General features: G+C 41.3%; 1 protein-coding gene across 1 annotated transcript in view; it reads left to right on the forward strand.

The window, feature by feature from the left end:
- The window catches only part of LRP8 (low density lipoprotein receptor-related protein 8, apolipoprotein e receptor), a gene marked incomplete at its 5' end in the record, with an annotated part of 181,588 nt that overhangs the window by 133,798 nt on the left and 30,736 nt on the right, over positions 1-17,054 (forward strand). Inside the window, one exon of the mRNA XM_010083820.1 lies at positions 5,923-6,051. Coding sequence (XP_010082122.1) covers positions 5,923-6,051 — 129 coding nt within the window. The remainder of the gene's footprint in view (positions 1-5,922; positions 6,052-17,054) is intronic.

A 17,054-nucleotide genomic window follows, 5' to 3' on the forward strand; every position in this document is an offset into this window, starting at 1 on the left:
CAGGCAAACACTTCTCATGGTAAATGAGGCTCTTGTTTGAGATTGTTTGGTTTGGGCTCAGCTTGGCACAATGAGGAGATAAGGGAGATTAACTAAATATAACAAATATGATTATATAACATTATTTAGCAGAAAATCTATGTGTCTTGCAGGCTTAAGTGAAGTAAACTAAGGCAACAGCAACCTGTCCTGAGCTATGGAGTGAAGTAGTGGGTGAACAGGGTAGAAGCCAGCGTGTCTAGCAGCCACACTGAGGGGGGAGAAGAGGCAAGGGAAGGAAAATACCAGTGCAGGCACACCTTCAGCTGTGATAGTAATTTAAGTCACAAGATGGGTTTTGAAATGTGTTTCTTATGTACCCTAAATACTTCAATGGGAAAATATCAGATGTGGGTCAGGAGTGAGTGCAGACTGGGATATACATTTGTAATTTGTGTGTATCTATACACACACATATACACATACATGCATATATATATATAAAGACTATATATGCAAACTTGTGACCAAGATGTTTTTCTGAATTGCAAATCTCCAAGAATTGGGAACACTTGAGTTCTGAATTTCCCTAAGCAATCTCTACCTGTCAGCTCCCTTCCTCTCTTCTGAACAGTTGCTCATTTAACAATTGTGCTTGTTTTGGCTGGAAGCATAGAGGGTCCTAGTTCTGCACATGGGCAGGTATGAACATTTATTTTATTCTTAGGACATCTCTGAGATAAGACCGCCAGCTATGACAAAAGAAGATTTAAGGGCAGTATTTGAGAAGGGGAGGTCCTTGTTAAAAACCATTCCTTTAAAAAAACCCCAACAACTAAACCATTGCTGGAGGAAGGAGGGAGGGAGGGAGGCATTTTTAAGTTCTGTTATAAAGCTAGCAGTGGAAGTTTAGCAAGAACAATTTATTGGCATGTCAGAAATGAATTAAACCATTTCAGTATGGTATTTTCTCTGCAGCAGAATGAAGTTTTGGGTTGGGATTTTCCTTCTGAAGAACCTGGGAAAAACATGGGGGGCAGTCAGGAGACAATGCAGAGTTTTTCAGCAGATATAGAGAAACCGTTCAGACCTGTAAGATGATGTGTTTCCACAAAGGGTGTTCTTTTCAGTCTGATGATGAAAAGTCTTTTGGGTTTCCCACCAGTAGAAGCCGCTTAATTACTTTTTGTGTATGCTTTTAGAGTACCTGTTTGGTGAGAACCTGACAAATGGTCTTCTGAAAGTAAATCAATTCTGTTTTCTTGGGCTTTCTTGAATATACATGATGTCCGGAGCCTGAAAAGCACAGCAGTGGCACAAGAGGAAGCAAACAGTGGGGCGCCAGTTAGGCTCTATGGTTCTCTGAAAGACTTTGTAGCCTCCTGTAAAGAAAAAGAAGAATGTGCCATTGGCAGTATTGAGTAAATGGAACCTTCTTGTCTTCTTTGCTCTTGTCTCCTTATAAATAAACCATTGTTGTCCATCCTTGGCATTTGCAGTTCATTGTGATAAATTGGTCTTGATGTGTCTGACATTTCAACCAAGTTGTTTAATGGTGCTTCTCTGAAAAGGCAGATCTTGCTATAACTCGCATTGGTCCAGAATATATCCAGGGTAAGAGCATTCACCGTCATGTACAGTGCTAACCCTTTCCTTTCTGGGTGGATGAAGAGGAATGTAGGAAGTAAACATTTTGGTCGTGTAAGCCCAATAGGCCTGGGTTTGTGGAAGCAGTGTGCAGAAACAGAAACATTAAATCTGGATTGCAGTTGCTAAAAGCCTGTTTCATAGCATGGACACCACCGCTTGCACTGCTGCAGCACTTGGGAGCATGGGGCCAAACCCAGCTTGCTGAAATAATGCAGAAGTATTTTCATCAAAATTTTGCTTTGAATTTTATGCAAGATCTTCTATCTGTTATCTGCCAGTGCTTACAAGTTGTTAGCTTCCATGCAACGATTACTTGGATGCAGAAATCACTGGAATGCAGAGATTTGATGAACTGTGACCAACAGCAGCTTATGTTGCTCCATCCCTGCAAGTTCAAGCTTTGATTTATGTTTTTTAAATGTCTGTAATTACTCTGTCAGACAGATGATTAACACAGAGATTGCTTTCCATAAATAGGAGTCTTCCGTCCATACCTTGCTAAACCTTTCAGCTTCCCAAAGCTATTAAGCATCTGCCCGTAGCAGCCAAGCAAAAGTAATGCCCGTACTTACACTGTGACAAATAAATAACCTTTTGCTGGTTAATGATCCCACTGTGTTATGATACCATTTTATAATTATATTTCACCTTTTTCACAATCAGGTGCGTGGAAAGTGTTCTCACCTGTCTTGACCCACTTAGTTCTCGATGGAGATTTGCTACAAGGATGAAAAATCTGGTCCTACTTGGCATCAAAACAAATTTCCTTTCCTGTAGCCTGAGCAAGAGCAACTAGAAGAATTTTTTGGGGATGTGGACCCATAATCTCATTAGCAAATGTCGCTGTGAGTTTTTTTGGTCTCCCATTTTTACTAGTATGCCAGTGCAATGCAAACCTTGTTATTGAATGCACTGTGCAAATGCAGACAGGAGACAAACTTGCAAAGTGCAAAAGCATGGAAATCCATTTGGAGTAATAAATCCCATGAGGAAAGCTATTTTTATCTCATGTATTCTAAGTGTGTGTTTGCTTATGGTAAAAACTGTTTAGAGCATGGGGTGGCCTAGAAGCAAACCTCATCCCAGGACCCAACCTGGAATGGACTGGGGGGAGAAGAGGGGCTCAGCCGGGTGTGAGCGGCTCTGGCTCTATCTTGCGCAGCCACGTGCAGGGTGGGGGGAGCTGTGAACTCCTTGTCCCAGCAGCAGCCTCCAGCAGCCTGGCCCTCTGCAGCAGCTCCTCAGCAGCCGGGGTTTGGTGGTGAAGATGTTTGAGGGGGCAGCTGGGTTTTGGTGGCTGTACTGCTGCACACCTCAGAGCTGAGAAGCTTTGGAGGCCTTGATGGAGGAATGCTGGAGACCCCAGTCATGTCATCCCTCTGTATGGTATTTGTGGCCAAAAGCCCAAGCACTGCTTGGCGGGTCCCTCAGAAGACAAGGCAGCCCTGCTTCTGGGGTTGGGGTCCCTTCCCTGCAGCCAGGAGTTGTGCCTCTCTCAGGTCCTCAGGCCTCCTGTGCTGCCTCATGCACGTGGCCTGTGGCCATCCCTGTCCCTTTCCCAGAAGTTGCTGTTTGCTCCTCAGAGCTGCCGCCTTTCTCCTCAGAGGGGCTGATGGCAGTGAGTGAGGCCCCGGCGCCTTCCCTCCCTCGCCCCTGCTGGCTCCTCCTGCCAGAGTGCAGTCAGGAGTCCTATGTGGCTCTGTACAGAGGTTTATATATATAAAAAAGTGCAGCTAAGTGACTATTTTTCCACGCAGCACTCCCCAGACTCACACCTATGTGTGTGAGGGCTAGGTAAGGCTGGTAGAAGCAGTATTTTGGGGGTGTGAGCCCTCTGTGCTGAGGGGCTGCGGTGCCTCTAGGCCAAACAGATGACCATTTTGGCTCCATTTTTTCTTGTTTGAGGGGGCTGCTGGTTGCTAATCATCTGCCACAGAATTTGATTTTTCTCTGTATGCGTGATGGTGCACCCCAGCATACAGCTCTGGGGATGGTGTCCGGAGCTGCTCGGCCGCAGCAAGGCGTGCCACCTTCCCCAAGGGTGAGGGCGAGCACCTTGTTTGATGCCATTTTCACAGTTGGCAAGTGACCTGCTTTTCAGACGTGCTGTCTGACTTCTGTGGCAGGACGTGAGGGCTCGGCACCACCAAGCATCCCTGCAGTTGTGCGTTAGAAACACGCAGCTTAGAGGGACCGGGGCTGAGGGGAAAATCCAGGACATGGGTGCTGGCCTGTGGCGGGGCACTGGCCCGAGCTGGCAGACATGTTGATCCCAGTGGGGTGTTGTTGCAGAGCCTTTCCAATGTCAGGTGATTTTTATTACTGACCTGCTGGTAAAATAATTTAAAAGCCTAAGTAAGGATCCCTTCTTTCGCCCAACTCTGTAGATCATGCAACATTCATAAATGTTATTTAGGTATGCAGTGAGCAAATTTCAACAAAAGTGCTGTCTTGCCTCAGGGTTATAAAACTTCATTGTATCTGTTATTAACTGTCTGTCTGTAGCTGGATCTAATTTTTCTTGATACTGGGTTGGCCACTGCTTCTTAAAGCACTTCAAGGTGCTAAAGCAGAAATCCTGGGATTAAATGGCACTGCTTTCTAAATGGCTGATTGATGCTTTGGGGCTCTAACATGCCCCTCTACAGCCTTCTTGTGCAAGTGGAAAGGGAGAGAAGTATAATTTTCATCCTCTCTTGCTGAGTACTTGGGAAGCTGATTGACTTTGCATAAACATCTTTCACTTTACCCTGCCCTGGTAAAGGTAGTTTTAATTCAGAATTTAAGTTAGTCCTTTTTCAGTACACCTGCAGCCATATATAGTGTTATCATCATTAATAGCAATAGAAGAACTATTTGAAAACATGTAATTTTTTAAAGAGAGAAATTGGTCTGTTTAATAAGCAAATGCTGCTAAACTGGGTGATGATTCCAGAATACTAAACAATTCTTTAAACTGTGGAATATTATGCATTCAAGCAGCCTTGTCCCAATGAATGTAGATCTGTTGCTCTTTACACTAGTATTTAAAAAAAAAAAAAAAAAAGTAATTTTGGTAATGCAAAATAAGAGAACAAGCTTCACAGCTTACTTGGTTCCAGATAAATCTCACAGGGTTTTTTTTCATAGTTGTATACCTGCATGTACTGGAGGTTTTGCTTCTGCAGGTCTTCCTGTGTCTCCATGTCTTAGATCACAGTTGCCTTTGACTTAGGTAGTCACAGTTAAGTTTGTTTCACATGTGTGAGTTTATGCTTGTGCTTGCCACTTTTCCCCCAGGTTTACTGACCGTAATCTGCCTAGATTATTAAATTTAGAAATTGCCTTGCATTACCAAACACATAAGTAAACCCTTATACTAAAATCAGGCGATTTGGTTTTCCTGACTTAATTTGAGGTAGTATTTTCAGAGTAGTTTGCCCAGTACTACTGCTGCTGTGTGTAGGGTGCTAGTGTTTAATAGCAAAAGCCCAGTGTGTTGGGGGTTTGAGGCTGTCACAAACAGGCAGCACTGGTGCTGTACTGAGCATTGCTCACGCTGAGTATTCCAGTCCTTCAACCAGCCCAAGGATCTTAGTTGAAATCCCTGTTGGTCTATTGAAGCAACTCTGTCAGTTTGAGTTAAGCTTGAAAATAAGAGGGGTGGTATTTGTTTTATTTGCATGTTTCTGTACAGTTATATTCCTGGAAGGGATCAGCTGGGTCAGGCACAGCCTGGAAGGACAGGAAGGTCCTTGTTTCTGGGAAAGCCTGGGCAAGGAGACCTGATTCAAGAGGCAGCACAAAGTTGCCCATACGCAGGCTGAGATGGCAAGGAGAAGGTGGAAAAGGGCCACTGGGCCCCAGGACTGTGTGAAGAGCTACAGAGCCTACGCACAGTTTATTGCAACTCAGGGTCACTGGGATGGCCAAAAAGCAAGAGCCTGCCTGCAAGGAAATGCTAGGTAGAAGTTGCATATGGATCTGGCTTTTGTTCCTCTTCCCTAATTCCTTTGAGTTAAAGTTAAGTTTCTGGGATTTTGTTGAAATAAACAGTGGCACGTCTTTTATCCCCCATCCTTCTTTTTTTTTTTTTTTTTTTTTAAATGTAAAAATATTGTGATCTCTTTTGGGGAATACGTACAGGGCATTTAAGCAGCCATGCCTCAAAATCAGTGTTGACTTGGCATTTCATTACAGTGTGTCTCAGGATTGAGCCATACAAAATAAAAGTAACTTTAAAAGTGCAAACAATGTTAGCAATGTCAAGAATTATAATTAACTTGTGTTTTTTTCTTTATTTTATTCTTCCAGCCAAGCAAGTATGTCCAGCTGAAAAAATTAGCTGTGGAGACTTAAGCAACAAATGTATCCCGTCGTCCTGGAGATGTGATGGGCAGAAGGACTGTGAAAGTGGTATTGATGAGGCTGGTTGCACTCCTGGTGAGTTCGAGTAATATTTGAATATGTATGGGACATCTCCCTGTAGGGCTATAAAAGTCCTAGAGTGACTATTACAAATTGCATGTAAAGGGCTGACTTTTCCTGCCAACAAATTCATCCACTCTACATTTGCAATGCTAAGTAGTGAATTTTAGAAAAAGAGAGGAAAAAAGGATTCTCCAGTTGGAGCTGGTTGGAGAATACAAAGTGAGCTCTATGGAGAATTAAGTGTTCTTTTACTATGGTAGCAGAAAATAGTCAGTTTGGAACATGACTATCAGGGTTAATACTTAGATGATATAGTAAGGACTTAATGTTCAAACCTTCCTCTGTGATAGTTCAGCAGCCTACAGCCACGTCCTTTCTCCTCCAGAGTGTAGCCCTATAGACTAAGGCTAGCTTCTGTTGGGATATAACAGATAGGCCTGGACATTTCATTATTAATAGCTTGTTGGTTTCACTGGACAGAAACACAATGATATGCTATTTACGGTAACAGTTTTAAATTCCATCCCTAAATGGCCACTGCCTTTTATTAGGCCTTTCTCTGATGAATGAAAGAGCTCTTTAACAGTGTTTTGAAAACTCCTACACTGTGTAATCAAGCCATTTCTCAAACTGTCTTTTTGATAGACAAAACATATTTAGTTCTTTATGCTGCTTGTTGTCAAGTATTTTTGTTCGAATGAATGCCTGACTCATTTTTGTGGCTCCCTTCAGTATCCCAGATGATTTTCCAGCTTTCTTTTTATACAGACCACTGGAACCTAGGGAATATCAGTTTTACCAGTCTGTTGCAGAAGTAAAATCACCTTTCTAGTACTGTTCTTATATAACTCTGTTTGTCATTATTAAATTCTTTGTATGCGAACAATCCCAGGCTATTAAGAAACTGTCTCATACTCTGTGTAGTTATTCACCCATCCATTAATATTTCTGGTGTTGCGAGTGATAATCAGCAATGTTATTTTTACTTCCAGATTACTGGTGAAAGGGTTGAATGATTACATGTAATCACATATTGATGTTTCTTCATTTGAAAACCAAATTTTGGGCTCTAATACTTAGCCAGCTCATAATACACATTATATTTTTTTATTGAAGTAGTGTAATGAAGTATGTTTTATGTGAATATTTTGTGGTCCTGAGTAAAACACTGTGGATGAATTTATTTCTTTGCAGTCAGCTTTATCAAACAAAATCTAGTCTTACCAAAGATTTTACTGTCTGAGCAACCTGTTCCAGTGTTTAGTCATTCATTTAAAAAATATTTTTGCTTTGTCCTTTTCCACCTTTTCCTTTGTCACAACTTGTGCTTATTGCCTCTTCTCCTTTTGCTGTGCACTTCTGAGAAGAGTTGTCCTCCAGCTTCGCTGTATCACCCCTTTAGATATCGGAAAATGGCAATAAGATCTCCCTCTAATCTTCTCCAGGTTAACCAAACCGTTTCCCTCAACCCCTCCTTTTATATCATCCGCTCCAGCACCAAAACCTTCTTGCTGGACTTCAGCTGGACTCTCTCCAGGTTGCGAACGCCTTTCCTGTACTGTCAACGTGGCACAAAACTGGACATAGTATTTCAGATATGACCTAACAAGTACTAGCTAGAGGAGAATAACCACTTCCATCAACCTGTCGGCCTCGCTCTTGCTATTGAAACCCAGTGTGCAGTTTGTTATGTATGAAGCTCAGTATGAAGGTTCTATGCTACTCACTAATTCAATTAACTACAGATTAGACACTAAGTTTTTCAAAGCAGCTCCATTCCATACACATTGCTCAGAGGTCCAGGGGTAACGGTAACAGGTTACTGTGCTCACGCTGAGCCTGTGCAGCATGGTTTTGGTTGTGTTGGCTTGCAAGGAAAAGGCATAGGCTGCTTTATGTTGCCTCCTGTTTCATGTGGAATTAAGTGCGTGTGCATGGACAATTCCTAAGTAATAAATTATAATGAAATGGTAAATTGGTGATGTGCTTAGACCCATGGTCCTGCGTCCTTTAAGCTAATGATGTTTTGGCAGTTTTCAAAAGTCTTATTTGTTTTCTGTATTAAACTTAGTGTTCTCTCTATAGCATATGCTTTTTTTTTTTCCTTTGATAGCGAGGCCTGAGTTAGAGACAAGTTCAGAAGATAATTGTTACTGCTACTGAAAAAAATATTCTTTTCTCAATATGAGTTATTGAAATTAAACCATTTTTACACTGGTGGGTGCCTCCGCTAATTCAGTGCTGTTGGTGCTTACACCAGTAGGAATTGTCTCATGGAGTCTTTCATTATAACAAAAATGTACTTGAAATTGCTTTGAACTTATTTTTTTCAAGGCTCTAGGTAACCCCCACAATGAATATAAATATGTTCTGAATGTCACATAATTTCAGGATAATGATACTATTAATGGATTTAGAAATAGCTGAGTGTTTCTATTCTGGATGTGTCAGCATCTCTAGTTTTGCTTATCTTCCACGTTTTTAGTTCACATGCAGGTTCTTTAAATGGGAAATTTAATCCAAGGACAAATTACTGCCTTCTGATGGTTGTTGGGTAACTCATGTGAAGTGTATTAGTGACTTTCATTTAGTTGCTTATGACTGAGTGTTGTTCCCGCATAGGCTGCCAGCTTGGTGGGTGCACGTTGACAATCTCTGCCGAGAGTTTGCTGCTGAGTGGGAATGTGGGATGGGCTGTTCGCTGGCCAGGGGACTGGGCAGAAAGGCACTGACAGGCAAACTTGGAGCTTCCTGGGTGAGTGCAAGCATCAGACGCTTTCAGTCCTAAGATCTGTCAAGTCGGCACCTTTCAGAGGCATTAAACTCACTTTGAGAAGGAAACAGGAGGCACTGCTGAATGGCTGGAGTGGGAACATTTTCAGTGAGGTTGCTTGTCAAATTAGGATGTTTTCCTCATGGATGAGAACAAATGTGTTAGCTGTTTAAATTCTAAGAGCTTGTGGAGGATTGATATCTATCCTCTCTTTTATCTAAATCTGATAAACCTCACTAAGCCTATCCACTGATACTCTGTTAACATTCCCATTTCTTCTCTGTTTAGAATCCTCCTGTATCCATTTTCTTGTATCTCAGCAGCACATAGTATCCTGACAGGAAAAAAAAAAGAAAAAAAAGTGTGTTCCTAGGTTTAGACCTTTTTTTTTTATTATTTTAACCTCTGCACTCATGTTTTTGTTCCCATTTTAAAAGAAGCTCCAGCACCGACCGTCACCTGCAGCCCCTTGAAGCAGAGCACCCTCTCCCAGAGCTGAACAACTTGTCTATAAATAACACATCTTTCTGGATAAATGTTTGGAAGGGACTTTATTTGTGCTCAGGATAATTTCTATAGTGTGAGCCTGCATGTGCAATAAACAAGAGGAAGATGACTCAAAGATATTGTGAGGGCATCCAGAAGAAAAACCCTAGGCTCTTTCTAAATCCATGTTAATAAAGCTACTACTTCGAGGTAATGTGACACTTTAAATATATTCTAAATATGAATACTCCGACTTCTTGATAGGAAAAACTGTTTACCATGTCTGCAGTGAGAAACAATTTGATAGGTGAAATCCGTTAAAATAAAAACTTCCAGCGAGATGTGTAAAAGAGCCTTTGCTGGCCTGTTAGACCTGGTCTGGTATCAGTATTAGGAAAACAGTTATTCTCATAAGCAGTCCAGGCACTGACCCCATCATACAGCTTGGAAGCCACTATCAGTGGATGGAAACGCACTTCATTGTTGTTCACCCATGAACAAAGAGGAGAAATGGTACGATTTTCACCCTGTGGAAGAACTTCCCAAGGAAGCAGTGGAAGCTGTGAATTATGTAACCTGCGGTGGATAAAGCACTAGTGATTAGGGATCCAGATTTGTGTCTGCACAGGCTGTAAATTGCACCAGGGATTAATTGCAGGTATTAATCCTTGCATGTAGGTACCTAAGTGCCTGTCTGCCTGCATAATTTACTTCCAGCAGGTAAGCTTTAAGTCCACTGCTAACTTCCAGTGCACAAAATGCAAATATCTGCCTTTTTAAAATAAGAGCATATAAAAAGAAAAAAAAAACCCACCACATTTTTCAGTTCTTTGGAGCAGAAGTAATATGTGTCTTTACCATACTAAGTGTGCTGTAGTCATAGGTCAGGTTTAGTTCTCTAAAATAGGCATCAGCAGTTAATAATGTAAGAGCAGTCTTGAATTTGCTGGCTTCCTCTTTCTTATTCCCCTGGTTGAGGTTTTCTGCTCCCAGTGTACCTAACTTTTGTCACCAATTGATTGGACAAGCTTATAAGTGTGTTCACTGAGACTAAAAAAGAGAAATTAAATATGGGAGACTGTAATTAAAGCATCACTACTCAGGGTCAGTGTAGACTTTACTAACTACAACAGAACTTGTTAAATCTCTGTAAGAGAGGTATTAACCGGTGTTTTGTCAGCCACTCAGGAGTGCAGAGAACATTTCAGCATGTCTTTAGAACAGAAGAGTCACCATCCTGTAACAGCTGAAATGGACATTGTGCCCCTTTGCAGTGCACACATGGTGTGTTCCTCCTGACAGGACTCTGGGATGATCAATGCAGAGAGCAGGGCTTTGGCCCCATCTCTTCTGACTGTGTTACTGGTTCTCACCTGGACCACTTCTTGCACCCAGTATGGAAATTGTGTCTTGCAGATGAGGAGTTTGAAGTGCACAATTTTCCCCTTTCCTGATAGATAGAATGAAATGATGTATTCACTGACACAGGGATAGTATAATAAGCTGTTTTCCCATACCATGATTTATTCTGCTTAGCTATAGTACAGACACAGCAACCTGTGGGAACTTGTGCAGGTAGCGGACATACTTATATCAATCTCATAAAGTTGTCCAAGAGTGAGAGCCAGTAATCCATGCAGGAGTCTCATGACAGCCTCATTACCAAAAGCATCTTCTTTTGGACCATGGTCTTCTGGCTTTTCATTGGTGACCATATATCTCAGAATTAATTCTAGATTTTTCAGCCCTATGATACAATGTGCCAGATTAAAAGTGAACAAACTGGATAGAGTTTTTTGAATTAATAAGGGAAACAATGGCACAGTCTCGCTCAGCTGTAAGCCACGTGTCCATGGTAGCTCACAGCCTTCACATTTCCACAGTAGATATATCACTTACAAGATCCTCTGGGCAGGAACTTTTCACTTAACTCTTTCTTGGCAAAGTTCCAGGCATGTATGATTCTCCATAAAAAGCAGCAGTGCTCATACGTGAGGAGTTGTTTTCTTGGAAGTTCCAAGTGCAGAAAACTTTCAGAGACAACTCTTTCCAGTGCCTTCTCAGTAGCCCTCACATCACCTGAGGATGACTGGCAGAAGGTGGAATTTAAAGCAGGCTAAAGCTGGTCTGATCCTTCCAGCAAATCCACCTGGTGATGAGCCAGCTGAAGTGGGGGAAATTGCAAAGCCCAATTTAAAGCCACCTTCCCTGACACTGCTCCTGCACCTACACTCGCATGAAGTGACCTTTCTGATGACAGTTAAATTGTCTTCTCATCTTTTATCATTGTCCTGTAGCAATAAGGAGCATCATGTCGTCTCAGCACTGTTTTCTTTCCTGTAGCAATAAGGAGCATCATGTCGTCTCAGCACTGTTTTCTTCTTCATGCAGTGAAAGGTACTTGTGTTTTGCATCTGAGTCACACTTCCAGTGCTACCTCTGGGGATTTGACCATACTGATTCTGTTCATTCCAAATCTCCACAGATCCTACCGAGAGCTTTTTGCTTGGCGATAACGTAACACTAATTTTATCTTCCTTTGCCGCCTGATTAATACACGCTTTTGTCAGTTACAAATTCTGTTCATTACATTCGTTAGGCTAGATGCACGGTGATGTACTGTTCCTCAGTCAGCTCAGAGGGAAATCAAACCCAAAGGATCAGATTTTGCCATATATTCTCCCTGAGAAACCCACCAGTTTTCATGGGGTTAAAACCCATAGTACTGCATTCATGGCAGTAGAGGAAGTATTTATCTGCTATCACTGTTCATGAGTATTTCAGCACGTGATGAAAAGAGACATGGCTAGCCTGAAATTCCTGTCATTTTATAGAAGGTAGCTGTAACCTGAGTACACTTGCCACAGTGGAGGAATCTACAATTATTTCCAAGAATGGAAAGAAAATGACTATAGATTTAACAAATGAAAGTCCTTCATAAATAAGATAAGGTAGCACAGCAATGATATCCTGTGGGCTTTACATGATGTTTAATTACTGGACAGCTGGAGGGATTAATGCTTGTGCATTATGCCCTGGCTCTCAGAAATTAAACATGTACAGCTGCCACTTTATCACTGCTTAAAGTATTAGAGCTCCTTCGAAAGCAGTAGTAATTGCAGAAAAATCCCCATTGTTATTTAGGAAAAATCTCAGCCCACAATCATATTTGTCCTGATTTCCTTCAGAATAAAACAGCAAGAAAAATGAGATTGGTAGTTACCTTTAATTGCACTCTTCCAGGAAGAGTGAAGGTAGTTGCATTTTTAATATATTGGATGCTTGTTGTAATTAATTGTAAAATGCTGCATGAACTTAGCTTAGAGCTAAGATAGTCACTGTGTAAGTCAAGAATGAAACCCTAAAACCATGCTCTAAGCTGTGCCAGGGCTCTACCTGCAGAAGGTAAGGGGAAAATGGCTTTGTTTTCCCTACTGCTGTCTCTTGAGCATAGGTTTTAAAAAAGAACAGACACATGTAACGTTCTGCAAATGGAGTTTCCCAGTGCTTAGTGGTGCCTCGCTCGCGACAGCAGGCTTTGGCGGTGGCCTCTGCACATTTGCTCTGTGCTGATCCCTCAGCTACAGATAGATTGTCCGTATCAGTATGTTCCATGAATAATTTAGTCTTTAAAGCATAATAGAGGAAAACACAATATGAAAACAAGACAATTCAGAATTTGGCACTTCTGCAATGCTTCCCTGGAGGTATGCTAGGAAAAGAGAGTAGATGCAAAGAACACACTGCAAGCGCACTCGCGCTCATTCTGTCTCATACACACACCACACACAAGTCCTACACACCCCAAATGATAATCTTTCACAGGGTTGTGGAAGAATGGTGTGAAAGAACTGGTTTACACAAAGATGGATAATTAAAATGAAAGCCTCATACTGCTCATACAGCTTCATAACCGCATGTTACCTGTGTGTGCACACAGAAGCTTTGTCCTGCTGCTCTTTCTGTACTACCTGGCGAAGTTGTCTCTGATTCTTCTTCCCAATCTTACCTGTCTTACTGTCAGAGGAGCAAAAATTGGCCTGTAGTGATGTTTATATTCTGGGCAGTCTATCTTTCAACAGTTAGAGCTCTTGGAATTGAAATAGCCAGGAAATTGAATCTCTTATTACCAAATATGATTGCATTTCATGTGCCTGAAGTGCTTTCTTCATAAGAATGAAGCTATAATTCTGAGCCTATTCATCTAAAAAGCAAGAATCTCTTTAATTTTATTAAGGGAAATTTCCCATAGCTGTCAGTGCCAACAATCGTGTTACAATGGCAGATACATGGGTAGGAGTTCCATCCTTCAGTGGCCGTGGGTACATATGCGTTACACTAATTAATGAGTGCTTAACAGTTATGCTTCCTGAACATATGATCTGAAGACTGAATCAAAATTGGTTAGCTTGAACTCGGTACAGTCCTATGCAGGAGAGGACCATGTAGTGTTTAATGCAAAACCTAAAAAAAGCTGATTTGTGAGTCATGTTAACGGATAAAACAACATCAGAAAGTTATCTCAGTGGCTGAAATACACTATTTTCATACAGAGGAAGATATAATGGTTGTATTAACTTTGCTTATATTTTGCAAATAAATTTGTTTATTTGATAAAATATAACTGGGAAGGTTTAGCACACAATAAAATACACTTAAATACACTTACTTTTTCCAACAAGTTTAAAATAATTGCTCATGTTCTGCCATTGATTCTTCATCTCAGCCCAAATCCAGCAAAGCACTGCCTTCTATTTCAAAGCTGTAGAAACCGAAGGGCAAATCCTAATGCCATAGAAATCTCACTGCTATTAAAGTGAGTGCAGTTAGCATGCGACCCTTACACTTCTAATTGCAGTGAGTGTCACTCAGTGCTTAAATTTTCCATTTGAGCAGACAATCCAAGACATTTTTTCTGAAAATTATTGCCATTCTTTTGTGGAATTGTGGGTACATTATGCGGGTACATTGTTTACATCAAATAATAGCTGTGCCCCCTAGTATCACGTAACTGAATAAAATTAAGGGCTGGTTGTTTCCTGAAAGGTCCGTCAGTCTCTCCCGAAACCACCACAGTGGTCTTGTCTTTATAGACTTGGCCAATACGTTATGTGCTTATATTCATAGCCTTGAATCTGGCTACACTGAATTCTGCCAATTGTCTCATTTTGTCCTCAATGCTTCTTTGTAAGGTACTCTTCCCTTCGGATCAGTTACTTTGCAAACTGTTTTATTTCAAAAGCATCTTTTAAATTGTTATTGAACCTACATTCAAACTCACTTTGTATCGCTGTTCCTAGAGAAATGTCAGAGACAGTTGGCTAAACTGAGGGGGGGTGAGATGTGACAACTCTTAGTGTTTCCTTGTTTTGTCTGTGCTCCAGAAGAGTTAATAGTGCCATGTTCTAAATGCCATGAATGCGTTTAATAGTGAAGCACCCTGCAACAAGAAGAAATATCTCCTCTTACAGAGAATTACCATCAAGCAAAGTAAATTATTGAAAGTGGAGATTTTATGGCGCGGTGACCTCATTGCTTGCAACGTGAGCACTGCTTTGTCTCTCGTTACTCAGCTGAGTTAAAACCTGCAAGCCCTTGGCTGCTGTAGCTGAAGCCAGGCCTTTCTCCCTGCCTTGCCTGTTTGGCCCATTGGTTCAGAAACTTATCCTGAGGGTTTTGTCTCTTGTTACTCAGCTGAGTTAAAACCTGCGAGCCCTTGGCTGAAGCCAGGCCTTTCTCCCTGCCTTGCCTGTTTGGCCCATTGGTTCAGAAACTTATCCTGAGGGTGGCCAGTGTGGCTTTTCTTTGCTCTATATTTCATAGACAGGCCTGTGTGGCGATTCCATCAATGAACCATTCTACCTAAGAATTAAGATTTTTTTTTTTCTATATGAGTGCTTTTGAGGTGTGTACAGTTCTCATGATGTGAGAGTAGCTGCACACGCTTTAGCAGTGCACGTAGCTTTGTAGTGTCGGTTGCTGCTCCCTTGTTCCCTATCTGCCTTCAATAAAGATAACTATTGTAGATTGTTACAGACACGTAGGATTCCCTTCTTGGTTATGGCAGTGTAAAGACTTGATTGATTCTGGCGGAACGGTTCAGTTTTCCAACTGGTCAAACTGGTGCCATCCCTGTGTTTGGGAATGTGTGGGTAAGGAGGAAGCAGCAGGCCAGCAACATAGCTGTGGACCAACAGACATGGGTTTGAATTCCTTGCCTTCCCTAGACGGGGGGAAAAAAAATGGAGCTTGTAGATTTTCTGAGAATAAAACAAATTATGCCATATTTGCCATTGTGATTAAAGTGTAGCATTTAGGATTCTGATTAAGTCTCTCTCCTGAGCTGGACATAAGAAACCAGAAAGCAATGGAGAAAACAGGTATAATAAGGCAGTTTGTGTCTCTCTATTAGCAGATGAGCACGAAGTGGAAGTCTGCCCAGTGGATGGAAGGTGAGATCGATGGAGTAGGCTTTTCCTGGCAAAGTGTCTGTGAGTTAAACTCTGCAATGGCAAAATGAACTCCTAGTCATGCAGAAAAGTCTGTGCAGGCAGTCCTCATAACCACAGGGAATCCTGCTCAACCCAAGAGGTCTGTGTATGCAGTGATGTGGTTTTTTTGTGCACTGCCACAGGATCGAGGCTTCGTTCAGTAATGCTCTCTTCTGGTTGCTGAAAGAACATTTATACATTCCTTAGAATTATGGAGTTTGTGTGATAATATTACAGCAGCTGTTAGTTTCATGGATATTATCAGCTGTTTCTGAGGGATTTGCCAAATTGGTGTAATTTGTAAAATTGCCATTTTAATAAGCAAGTCATGTCTGAGGGAATAGGGAGTGAGCATCTCCCATACAGTTACAATTTTTAGTCAGAAAAGAAACCCACAAAACACATCCCCGCCTATTTTTTTTCCATTTAAATTTTGGCTAGTACTAAACATGTCCAATCTGATTCAGCTGATTATATTCCTATCAAAATATAAGATTAGTGATAGGTCTTTATCCCCATGAGATCTCTGTGGGATGTCTTGGATTTTAGCAAAAAGCTGAACAATATCAACCTTAGGGATTCTGACCATCCTTTTTTTCCTCCCAAGTTGCTTTATTTTACTCCTAAACCCCTCTACACTGGACCTCCTTGTTCTTATTTTGAGGTAATTTCCAGTCACTTAACCGGAAGCACCTGTGATAAACTTCCTAACACTTTCCTGGTATAAAGTGAAATTGAGGAGACTGCAAGTCTGAGTTAGCAACCTTATTGCACCTAAGTAAGATTAAAGATGGAAGAAATTCTGAGTGTGAATACCTTTTGTATGTAAGCTGCTTTTCTCCATAAATTGTGGGGTCATAATTAATTCTATTTTCAGAAAATTAAGCCACTTTGGATGAATATATGATTCTGAGGAAATATACTCTTAATCAGTAAATATATTTTTGAACCAACTATTATTTATCAGCAGGGGCTTTAGCGTCTGGTTGCTCCATTATAATTAGCTAATTCTATGCAAATACTGCTGCCGAGAATGGAAAAATAACTCATTTGTGTTTGAGGGGAGCAGTGTGGCAAAGGCAGTGAACACATGCAAATATTAATGTGCGAGAGATGGCTCCTTAGCTACATTAGTGATTTGAACAATATCAGGAATTACTATTCCTTCTGCAGTCTTCGTCTGTACGGGCTGTTCGGTATCAATCACCATAGCAACAACCACCGTTAGTAGTGAGACTGCAATTCAGCTGCATTATTCCCTCCAC

This window comes from Pterocles gutturalis, unplaced genomic scaffold (genome assembly GCF_000699245.1).
Source record: "Pterocles gutturalis isolate BGI_N339 unplaced genomic scaffold, ASM69924v1 scaffold8990, whole genome shotgun sequence".
Lineage (NCBI taxonomy): Eukaryota > Metazoa > Chordata > Aves > Pterocliformes > Pteroclidae > Pterocles > Pterocles gutturalis.